At 37.5% G+C, this 13020-nt stretch overlaps 1 protein-coding gene across 2 annotated transcripts in view; it reads left to right on the forward strand.

Annotated features, from left to right (window-relative positions):
• The window catches only part of LOC102806958 (neuronal acetylcholine receptor subunit alpha-10), a 128283-nt gene extending 117120 nt beyond the window's left edge, over positions 1–11163 (forward strand). For both annotated transcript variants that reach the window (XM_085490547.1, XM_085490546.1), the window contains exons 4-7: positions 3617–3661; positions 3994–4103; positions 5878–6425; positions 9223–11163. In XM_085490547.1, coding sequence (XP_085346673.1) covers positions 3617–3661; positions 3994–4103; positions 5878–6425; positions 9223–9887 — 1368 coding nt within the window. In that variant the 3' untranslated portion in view covers positions 9888–11163. The remainder of the gene's footprint in view (positions 1–3616; positions 3662–3993; positions 4104–5877; positions 6426–9222) is intronic.
• The last annotated feature ends 1857 nt before the right edge of the window (positions 11164–13020 follow it).

The following is a 13020-nucleotide window of genomic DNA, read 5'->3' on the forward strand; positions in this document are numbered from 1 at the left end:
CTATTAGTCAATGTTTGAGTAATATGCTTATATCACCGCTACGTTTGTTTTGAGCCGTTCTTTTCATGTGAAATGAGTCATATTGCAAAAAGACTAACAAAGCGTTGACACAATCAAGAAATGACGTTCTGTACACAGGATATCGCGTCGGCACATCGTTTATCAGCACTTTGGTGAGTCTATCTGCGAAAGTGTTGCTTAGTCTCGTTTGGGAACGATAGTCAAGATGATTTTATTTTTAAATTACAAGCTACACTGGTGATTCGATGATATCTGACAAAGGGTGTAAAAACTCGCCAAAACGTCTCATAAAACACGAATGAATTGTTTATATAAAGCAATTTATCCCGCTTTAAAGACTCGATATTTTCACCAACTCCTTTTCAATCTGAAAATGTTTGCACTATTAAAGCGGGGTAGTCGTCACCTGCGCATGCGTCAGAAGGCCATAACGTTTAATTGTTTACAACAAGTGTCTACCCATGAGCCTTTGCGTTTTTAGCGTGTGTTGTTATCGTCGCTTGGGACACAATTCCCGCGCGTGCGCAGGTGACGACCCACCCGCTTTAAATGAGTGAAATAACTTGTATGTACATAATGTAGGAAGACCAAACTGTTTCCGTGGTGATACTACGGTCAAAGAAGGCCAATATAACATCCAACGCGACAATGCCTTTTTAGCCTTCGCTTAAAAATAAAAAGCGTCCTGAAGAATAAACCCAAATTTTGATGAAGTAAGATATCTCGATGCCATGTTTTCCCTCAAAATATCCACATTTCAACACTGAACAATCCGAGCTCAATATCAAATTATTTGGCAAACCTTTCATCAATCACGAAACTCACCTATTATTAATCTTTAGTCTCATCACATTCACACCTCGATACAATAATATTCGAAATGGCTAATATAGTCGTATTTCATAGATTTGTATTGCTAACTGGTTTTTCTTTGTCCTTTCGAGGGTTAAACATATAACACATGGAGTATAGTGATCCTACCATTTAACATTTTTCAAAAAAACAACTATAACAATGTACAATTTTTTACCTATGCACGCTAGAGGCATTGTGAGGTGGTCACAGCCGGACCTACCACTGCAGATGCCATGCACATATGTCACCCGGGAATATATTTGAATATAATATTTGTTTTGATTTGCCAACTCTTAATTGTTCGATAACGGTCGTCTGTCACAAAACAAAGACCCGTTAAAAGGACAATTGACGGGATTGCTTCACGTGTATTTGAACATGACAGCATATGCCAATGTTGAGTAAACCCAAAAACAAATACAGATACTATTATGGGATGTGTTAATTGTTCCAAAAAGGTCGTGCGTATGTGAACAAAGCACGGTTGCTATCTTTGACAACTCAGGATTATTTCTCTTATGTTTGGGCATGGCAGTAATGTGTGCATATGGGCGAACCCTAAAATACACACTGAACATATTGGCTTCGTGTTGATAACAGTACGTTTGTTATCACATTGGTTATTGGTACATGTAATAAATTTCGCTGCAAATCAAATTATTATTATCATTATGCAGCGGGCGACGTGACGTCAAGTTTTATTCATGAAATGAGGGCGTTTACAGCCCATGACACCACGAGCATTATCCAGCTCTACAAATGATAGATATCAAATGTCAGAAAGACAACGAAATCGCATTATTACAGAACCCCGTTTACGAACCATATACTAGTTTATGCTAAGACAGCACGGCGTTTAACCGATTCAGTGGTCGCGAATGTGCTGTTACGATCGCTGATGTGTTTTTTTTACATTAACAGCAAATATTATCCTTCTTGACGATATTTTTTGTTTTTAATTAAACTTTCGGTATTATTACAAATTATTATAAGCTGAACGCAATCAACCCGCAACCATTATTCTAGCCGAAAAATAATTTTTAAATTCATCCATTATGATGTTCTTTTGTCTTATCTGGGGTATATGTTATTTTTATTAAGGAATACGCAATATACTTGACATGTAACCAAATATTCCAAGGAAGTCAATTCGAGTATTTGTTACTGAGTTGAAAATTTGCCGTTCTAAATAGACTCTGCGTTGCTCTTACTTTGATCGAAACTCGTGGTTTAACCGATAATTGATTCTAAGAACATGGGACCTACATCCCTGGGTTAAACTTTCGTATTTCTATCTCGCTCAGTCAAGGCGTCTTCATTGAGCCACCCTTATCCCTGGTGTAGAGAATCAGATGGTATTGATGAACATTGAAGTAGATAGGCTGCAGTTTTGAGAAAGTTGAGAAAATCAACACCAACACTCAACGCTCACATGCAGTGTAATTTCAAGCTCAAACCAACGCGCATCCGACAGATTTCTTCAAGCTTGTAGGGCAGTTGGTGGAGGATTCCTGTCACGAGCCAACGCGATGGTCTGCACTTTTATTAATGCATTGCAGGTAGCCTAAGCGATTGGCATGTTCAAATGTATCTCACATGCGATTCAATATAAGGAATGGGGGCATGCATATAATTGAGCCACGTGAAAATGACGACAGATTTAGAATTTTAATATCCAATAGTACTGTATATATTCATTAAGCTGCATGATCAGTAGATTACGAGTACGTGATCATACCTCTCCGACTTAATGCGGCAGGCCACACGGGTACAGAAATGCGACTTTGGTGGTAACTTGGTTAAGTTGTATACGTTCGATCAATTTTGATTGACGCCAGAATAGCGCAGTATCTTACGACAATACAATTTTAATAGACATATGTGACACAAATGTATATTATAGTGTATATGACAAAATATACGTACTGTTATGCACTTACATTTTCACTTGTATGATCAGCAAAACTTATTATAGTAAACATAATACGCACTTTTCCCATACAGTCCTGAAATTGATTTTAATTATCTTTTATTCGGTGATTAGTCACCAGTACCTCTACCGTAGACTAGTTTCAGTGCTACGATATTTCACGTCTTGTGGTCATACCAAATGATTTTATCATTTCTCATGCTGATCACAATAATCAGAGGAAGTTGTTGCGCATATAATACAAAGTGGGTATGCAAATTTAAATTGTGCTTGGTACATAACAACATTTCTAGAAAATTGCAGTGACATTAAATGCACGGAGCTGAGACACTACAATTCTATACCATCAGAAATATATTTCTGCAACAATGTTTCAACTAAACAGTGATGTAACGCGCGTACATTTATTGCTGGAACAAATAATGCACCGACATGTGACTAACCTATTTTGTAGTCACATCGGTAAATATTATCTATAATATTTCCCGATGCTGCGTTTTGCATTAAGCAGTGGCAACTTCGTAAACACACTCACCCCATGCAACCACTTTGGCTCTGTCACTGTAGAAGAGGTGAATAATATTTGAATAATGTTTGACCAACATATTTCTGCACAAAGACAACACCATAGAAATGGCCCTGAACATTGTGTTTTTGGAACTGATTTCTCGTGAGGAAATAACCTAACTAGGTTCCATATACCCATATGTATCATACATCTATGGACTCCTCCAGTACTCCGCTAATGTGTGGCGCAACAGTTTATCTAATATCTTATGTAAATAATTGTGTATTACTTATTTTTTGCAGGATGAACGTAACCAAATTCTTACAACAAACGTGTGGATAGAACAGGTAGGGGCATTGCAAAAATTACGCACAAAATGTGTTCGACATGAGTTAATTCTTGCAGTCCTTTGTCGTATGTACTGGCTTACTATTTGCATAAACTACACATTGCATCAATTGTATATATATATATATATATATATATATATATATATATATATATATATATATATATATATATATATATATATATATATATATATATATGTCTGAATCTGAGTCCATGTGATCCCATATATTTGCAAAAATACTACATGTCTATGATACATCAAACTAGAATTGAACAATCATCGATTTACACAAACTCTTGTATACCATGCATTTTTTTTCACATTAAGCATTGGATTGACGAAAAACTTGTTTGGAAACCCGAAGAATATGACGGAATATTAATTTTGCGAATTCCTGCCAAAGAAATGTGGGTTCCAGATATAACTCTTTATGATAAGTATGTTAACTTGTTTTGCATATATTATCATATAAATCCAAGAACACCAATCGTTCTTAATAACTGACAGTTTACATAAACACACTACAGAGAAAGGTTACGAGAATCCGAATTGAGCTTGCGTCTTTCAGACTCTGCTGGTAGGTGAAAATTAATGCATTTATTGTCACCTATCAGTGGTGAGAATAAACCAGAGCAACAGCAGTTATAACCCGGAAGTTAATCTACGTAACTGGAAAGAGCTCACAAGTGTGCTAGACATCATGGGGCACTTATGTCGAATTTTATTTTCACAAACTGTCTTTGACCGGTTAACAAAAAAATCTTTCAATTCGTCTCTGTAGTGATGTGGCATGTATGATATAGAAGGCATTCACTAGCGGCCTCCATGATAAAGTTAGAACTATCCTCGGGGGCGGACATCCGGGCATTTTCTACCGCCTGGCAACCCACGCGGTGAAAACAAAGACCAAAAACTCGCAGAAAACGGTACTTCGCGATGGTTGTTGAGAGTCCCCTGAACAGTGTAACAAGATTAGCCTTACGTGTGTAATATATATGAATTTGGTTGTTCAGGATTACTTCAAAGTTGAGTTTGTGTTGTTTTCTCGAGTTTTCACCGGTTCCACCGGCGTTCCACAGCAGCGCGCACAAAGCCCATAGAAATACGTGGTACAGTGGTGCGCGTCTTAGCAACGTAGAACGTCTGTGACGTAGCTCCGCCCCCGAGGATACTCGAATTTAACGGATTGCTCAGCTCCTACGTAGAGGCAAATTTGTTAGTGAACTGGTGTATACACCTCGGGGCAGTTCGATGCTGCTGCTACATTAAGAAATTGCCAAAGTGTCTGCAATGACCAATCCGATTTCTTGGACTTGTATTACACATTATAGAGATACTGACAATTATGACACAGCTTCATAACTGCCATGATTTATGAACTAAATATATAACTAGCTCTATATTATATTCTTATTACCGAACAATTTTAGAAACATCGTGAACATGATTTATAGTGTCTGGCATAAATTAAAACAGTCAATGGCGCATGTGCAGTGATATATTGGTGTAACAGTATCATTGATTATTATGTCCGACAAGCTGATTTCCGTAATATATATATTACAACTACACAGACGTCGTACAAAACAGCTGCTATAATATGTTTATAGTGTCTACATTGAATCAAATAACTTTTTAAGTGCATTGATACATTAAAACTGAATATTTTGTTGAAATTCACTGACATGAGTAACACAATGTATCCTATACCACGTGCACCAGTTACGGTATTTTCTAGATATGACGGAGGATTTCCGGTTGTGACGAATCTGTTGCATTTTGGGACGTTATCAACTCACGGAATGGTCACAAGTCCAATCCCATCTTAGTGAAACATTCAACGTGAGACAATTCCCATTAAGATTGGGCTGTGATGCACATTTACATTTTTGTTACATGACGACTATTTGTGTCGACACTGCGCTCAAGTGAACTACAAAAATGTAAAGAAGGAACTAGAGTTATTTTAGTAAGGCATATATCCACCGTCTCTATCTGAATGTTGAGGTCGTCTGGGACGACTGGGAAATACTTGTATCTGCGCAATTTCCTTCAATCATATTGATGAACATAATAACTATATTTTATGCATGAGTGAGTGTGTGTAGATTTTGTTTGTGGATATCCTGATAGTTTACAGCCAACTGTAGCATTTTAAGAGCTGTAAGTTAACTAGAACTAATATGAGTGTGTTCTTTTCTTTTTCTGCAGCGCCGACGCACATGACTATGCAGAAAGTATAAAGGCTTCCAACTGCCTGGTCCAACACAATGGATGGGTCAGTCTTTGGTCGAGACCCACAGTTCTAAAAAGTACATGCAAGATTGATGTAAAATACTTCCCCTTCGATAAGCAACAATGTCGACTTAAGTTCGGTTCATGGACGTATAACGGAGAACAAATAAATCTTAATCAGCATGCCGTGAAGCCGGACTTAACTAACCTCGTTCCCAATGAACAATGGGATCTTTTGTACGCGATTACCACCAGGCACAGCATGCGATACGAATGCTGTCCCGATACTTACCACGATGTAACGTTTTTAGTTGGTCTTGAACGGAAACCCTTGTATTATATTTACAATCTGATTATGCCATGTGTTCTCTTGTCGGCGCTATCACTTTTAGGATTTTTCATGCCCTATGACGTCGGTGTTGTGAAAGTGTCATTGAGCGTGACCTTGATCCTCTCGCTCACTGTGTTTCTTCTGCTAGTGGCCGAAATGATGCCGAGGACGTCCGATGAAATTCCACTTATAGGTAACGATAACGCCATTAATATTATTGTCCAATTTAAATGAAGAGTGGTAGCCGTGGTAGTAAAATAAGAATATGAAAAGAATCCGTTGTGTGTCCGATGATATTGACATTGTTTAAAGCAAAGGGGTCACCACCTGCGCACGCGCGGAAATTGCGCTCAAAGCAACGATAACAACGCACGTGTATGTATAGACGCTTATTCGTAAACAGTGCCGCGCTATGGCGACCTGCCGCTTGCACAAGTGACAACTCTCGCTTTAACATAATGCACATAATAACCACATGCACAAGACAAGTTAGTCGCATGCACAAGACAAGTTTTTTCACATGCACAGGACAAGTTTATCACATGCACAAGGCAAGTGTTTTCACATGCACGAGGCAAGTTTATCACATGCACAAGGCAAGTGTTTTCACATGCACGAGGCAAATTTATCACATGCACAAGACACATTTATCAAATGCACAAGACAAGTTTATTACATGCACGAGACAAGTTTATCACATGCACAAGACAAGTTTATCACATGCACAGGACAAGTTTATCACATGCACAGGATAAGTTTATCACATGCACAGGACAAGTTTATCACATGCACAAGGCAAGTTTATCACATGCACAGGATAAGTTTATCACATGCACAAGGCAAGTTTATCACATGCACAGGATAAGTTTATCACATGCACAAGACAAGTTTATCACATGCACAGGACAAGTTTATCACATGCACAAGGCAAGTTTATCACATGCACAGGATAAGTTTATCACATGCACAAGGCAAGTTTATCACATGCACAAGGCAAGTTTATCACATGCACAAGGCAAGTTTATCACATGCACAGGATAAGTTTATCACATGCACAAGGCAAGTTTATCACATGCACAGGATAAGTTTATCACATGCACAAGACAAGTTTATCACATGCACAGGACAAGTTTATCACATGCACAGGACAAGTTTATCACATGCACAAGACAAGTTTATCACATGCACAGGACAAGTTTATCACATGCACAGGATAAGTTTATCACATGCACAGGACAAGTTTATCACATGCACAAGACAAGTTTATCACATGCACAAGACAAGTTTATCACATGCACAGGACAAGTTTATCACATGCACAGGACAAGTTTATCACATGCACAAGACAAGTTTATCACATGCACAAGGCAAGTTTATCACATGCACAAGGCAAGTTTATCACATGCACAGGACAAGTTTATCACATGCACAAGACAAGTTTATCACATGCACAAGGCAAGTTTATCAATTTCACAAGACAAGTTTGTCACATGCCCAAGAAAAGTTTATCACATGCACAAGAAAAGTTTATCACATGCACAAGACAAGTTTATCACATGCACAGGACAAGTTTATCACATGCACAAGACAAGTTTATCACATGCACAAGGCAAGTTTATCAATTTCACAAGACAAGTTTGTCACATGCCCAAGAAAAGTTTATCACATGCACAAGAAAAGTTTATCACATGCACAAGACAAGTTTATCACATGCACAGGACAAGTTTATCACATGCACAGGACAAGTTTATCACATGCACAAGACAAGTTTATCACATGCACAGGACAAGTTTATCACATGCACAAGACAAGCTTGGCACATACGTTGAATAATTTACATGTACAAGAAGGATACTTCAAAAACGGAAATATTAAAATACATTCACGAATATTAGTCTACAATTTATGATATTTCTATCATATTAAAACAGTGTTGAGGCGAGCCTACTATTCAACTAATGTAGTGTCTATGTAAAAGCTGTGATATGTAAATATGAAAGCAGGGGGGCGGTCGTCCGGGAATTGAGTCCTAAGCGACAATAACAACACACGTTAAAAACGCAAAGGCTCATGGGTAGACACTTGTTTGTAAACAATGACACGTTAAGGCCATTTGACGCATGCGCAAGTGACGAACCACCCCCCCCCCCGCTTTAACCGAATGCAGTAAAATGCAAATGAAGCAGTACAATGTAATACATGTATATATAATTTTTCGGCAATTACATATTAGTATGATTATTGCTTTGTGTTTTCATGATCTCTATTCGGTTTGTTATTGAAGCCTGTTTCGGGGAAAAAATTCAGAAACTCTAGTGTAAAATATAATAATCTTTCGTCAGCGAAACAGATGACTGGACTCATAATAATAAGTATATATTTATATCTATAACATTAACTTCGTTCATGTAATCACATTCATATCAAATTCATCCTGAGGACGGAAATAGCATCTTATATGCAATTAATTACTGTTTTCATATTAAAGAGAAAATATTGACAAAATATCATTGTAATTATCCAAATTAGCAGATAAAGCTATACAGGACCATCACAAAATCGCTAGGAAATAATTTAAACATTACATTTCAAACTTATCTTCTTCAGGCCCACGTGACAGACAAACACAATAAACAGATGCTTTTAATTCACTACGGTGTATTACAAGTGAACCTGTCGGCCGTCTTAATAACCTCAGTGAAGAACCGCATCTAATGACACTCGTGCGCTAGAACCTAATCACTGTTATTTCACATAACTTCGACTAAACACTCATTTTCTTCAGGTCAAAATTCAAAAACAAGTTATACTTTTTAAATGATCCTCTATATCCGTTTAAACTTTTTCACCTAACTTCCGAATATAGCGATAACTGGACCTATGAAAAAAATTGTGTTTTTTATTTAGCGACATTGTTTTCTTGATCAACCCATTGCAAAAACGTGGTATGTGATATGTATCTTAAAATCCTATTATTTTGTTGCTTTCAGGGCAATATTATGCTGCTACAATGTTCCTAATATCTATATCCACGGCGATGAACGTGGCTGTGTTGAACGTGAACGAACGCGGCGCACTTGGAGTATTCGAGGTTCCCCGCTGGATCAGAATAGTGGTGCTCAAATACATGGCGACACTGGTGTTCATGAGTGATTGTTCGAAATCTAGAATGATAAAAACTGCTTCACTCGATAGAACACAGGGAAACAGTAGCGTAAACTCAAAATACTACGTCCAGCGAGATTGCAGCGGCAACAGCACTGGGAGTATGAACAATAGGCACTGCAGAATGCCGATGGGTACCGGTTACAATGAACAGGATATGCTCCTAGAAGATCGCTCTGACCACACAACACTCGATGGATGTAGTGACAGGCGACTTCATAGACTCGAAAAAACGGTCGATCTCATTTTGAGACATTTGAAAACGGCACAGAGGAGAAAAGAGAAGTACACAATTGTGAGACAAGAGTGGGCACTGGTTGCCACTGTTCTCGACAGAGTCTTGTTGACGATGTTCGTCCTCTGCACGGGGATAACGACATTGACGTTGTTGCTCCAAAGACAAGGACCTCTCATACCGTTCGATCCGTTTGATGAATACGCGGTGTTCGACCTTGAACAGTACCAGCCGAATATTGCGTACGACACTTAATAAAACAATGTACAATACAGAGCAATTTTGTCGGCAAAAGGAACGTGTATGCAATACATTTTTTTATAACATATCTCTTCCACTAACACAATCTACCAGCAAAATACGTACACAGAATCACGGCACCACCGAGAAAAAAAAAAAAACGTTGGCATTTAAAGACAATAATTATAGTAAGCAAATGCATTTACTTTTGTTAAATGCTGTTTATGGTATGCAGTTTGCAGGGACCAATAACTTTGATAAGTATGTACAACTTTTTGAAAAATGAGCAATACCTCATTTACTGATTTTCCCACCGGGAATGACAGTGTAGAATCTAGTGGAACCTTACGTCCATTATTGTTAGACAGGATCAATAATTATGGTGGTGAATTTATCAAAATAACCATCGATTCACTCTTTCTGAATACACTGAAAATGGTCTCCGAAGATTTGTCTGTCCAACAAGAATCGTTTTAGTGCATATTTGTTCACTCTCGAGCTTACTTTTGTATGTGCGTTGTGGCCTTTTTTTAAATGTCATTTGATTGACCTCCCAAAGATCTACTACATAATACTACCTTTTGCAGAATTGAAACTAGTCGACAAGAGTCTGGTGTTGTTCCTTTCAAGCGCTTGGTACTGGTACTCTAAATAAACGCCCAAAACTGTGAAGATATAGGACCGAGTAATCATCAATGGTATACAGCTATTTCCAATAAAGTTATGTACAATGCTCATGATGATATTGGCTATGCAGTTAAGAGAGCCAGCAGATCAGTCGTACTTCAGTTTAAAAGAATTTATCTAAAATATATTTTCGTGATAAATATGCGAAAGCATGTCTTCGATAATAACAAATGCCGAGTCTAAAATGAGACGTTTTATTTAATACTGTTCGAGAAGCATCGTCTGTTTTGAAGTGTATTGTCAATTTCCTTCAGTTTCACATTATGTTTTGATTAAACGCAAATAACAGATACATGCAGGTATATGGCATTAAACCGATTACAGACCGACAGCGCCACCAACGGTCAGTTTTGCATACGTCTCTACAGATCCTGCGACAATCTTAGTATCTAAACCGTGCGAGTGCGTCCAATGCATAGTACAAATGTCCCGACTCATGTTCTGCAAAGTGTAGAATTTTGTTTATAAACTTTGACAGTGTTCGTCTCATTCCACCAGTAGTGTTGGTAATATTTTAAGTCTTAGTAAACACACAATACTTCTTTTACAATGAACACGTGATGTATTGGCTTTGGTGAATAAAAATGTTTTACCGACCATTAAACCACGCACTCTGTGACTTGTTATATCAATCCGTATTCGACTTTTCGTTGTCTGCCTCAGTGCTCTATTTGTTTGTTTTTGTGTCTGTTGACGAATATCGGCGAAAGGTACATTGTTCCATTGGAGAATTCAATATAATAGCGAATAAATAATCTCATATTCTCGAAACTCCGGACATTTTGTTTTCATGCCACCTAGAATATCTAAAACTATTATTATAACAGTATCAAAATGATTTTGTTATTATAATTCTTCTGTAGACAGTTCCATTAGATCTCGATAAATGTTCAATTCCCATCCGAATATATACGACTTTTTTACCATTTCTATTAAAAGACTCAAAATTCAAATTTCCAACCGTCCTTGTTATGTTATTACTATGTACTAAATATTTCGCTACCTTCTTCCATACCTGATCTTTTCTTGTTTCCGGTCGCCAGCTCTGATAATATCGCCACTTTGAACCATGCCGTCAAATGTTTTGTTGATGCCCACTCAATTGGACAATATGAGTCAACATTCAATGATCTTCGACAAGTGAAATACAAATATTCTGTTCCCACAATGCTATGTCCTGTCCCTTTTCCAATTTGCGATAGACGATTTGTGGGGGCACGTGATATTAAAAAGTAGCGAGATCATTGAAACACTATGTGTTTGTTTTATTTGTGGTCAAAGAATTCTTTGCACGATGCATTTGGTGCTCAATTTCGGTTTATTTTCATGAATCAGGCTATAGGTAAACACGCTTCTGTAAGTGTAACGGAGTAAAATAAAATAATTCGCACACTGAATTGACCTATTCATGTGTAATCTATGTTGTAACCGGACGCTATCGCATTCGAAGCACAAACAAACATTCTCGCTCGTATTTAACTTTTCTCAGTGTTTGTTAAGTATCCCGTAGGTAAACATATGACGTCATGTTTATAGAACCAATTGTACCAATGACAAAAAGATTTGAATAAACTACTTGAAAGATACGCCATTCCAAAGAGACAGTCCTCCTACACCAATTACGTTAAATGGTATACATTTGATAATTAATTACATTACTGCTTATTCCCGAAATTTTTGACTCTCCCGACTATTTAAAATGTCACCTTTCCTTTATTTTCACGATGCATAAATTACACCATTTATCATCGCGAAATTGGCTAAACAAATTATGTCTGATATATTTCAAAGATTAATATCTTCGAGGTAACCATGAAAGAAAGTACATCGTCATTTTAAACACAGCATTGGATTAGCGCCATCAAGCGTCAACTATATCGTCGAAAACGTGCTGCTTGACTCGATTGCGATGAAGCAATGTCCGAGTTTAACTGATATCGAATATCGCCAACATTATCAATGCAACATGTTCGTTCAATTTGATAATTTAGTCATTACCAGGAAAAACTGCACGTTTAGCAATTTGTGATTCACATTTTTATAGTTTGTCTTGAATGATCATCGTTCGATGATTTCATTAACGCTATTAGACCAGCGTACCAGCCTGTGGGGTATACTTTCCGGATTTGTTTCCAAAGAAAATTTTAAGTGTAATAGAAGATTTTCTTGTAGTATGCACCTAAGTCTTTACATCATATTTTTTGGCATTTGTTAATACGTTTTACCGTAGATACGTGAATCTACTCTTCAAAAATCCCTGAAATAAATATTTACACGGCAAGCACATGATCATTTTACACGCAATTTGAACCGGACGTGTTTTTTTTGGCGCTGGTACTGAGGCTTAGTCATGTACGCCTTGGCATACTCTGGCAAGACGCATTGCCGTAGTGTGGAGAATCCCGTCATGCGTGTTTTTATGTTCATAATGTGTCTGTCATTGATATGCGTAATGGACATT

Source organism: Saccoglossus kowalevskii, chromosome 15, assembly GCF_978046115.1.
Source record: "Saccoglossus kowalevskii chromosome 15, keSacKowa6.1, whole genome shotgun sequence".
NCBI lineage: Eukaryota > Metazoa > Hemichordata > Enteropneusta > Harrimaniidae > Saccoglossus > Saccoglossus kowalevskii.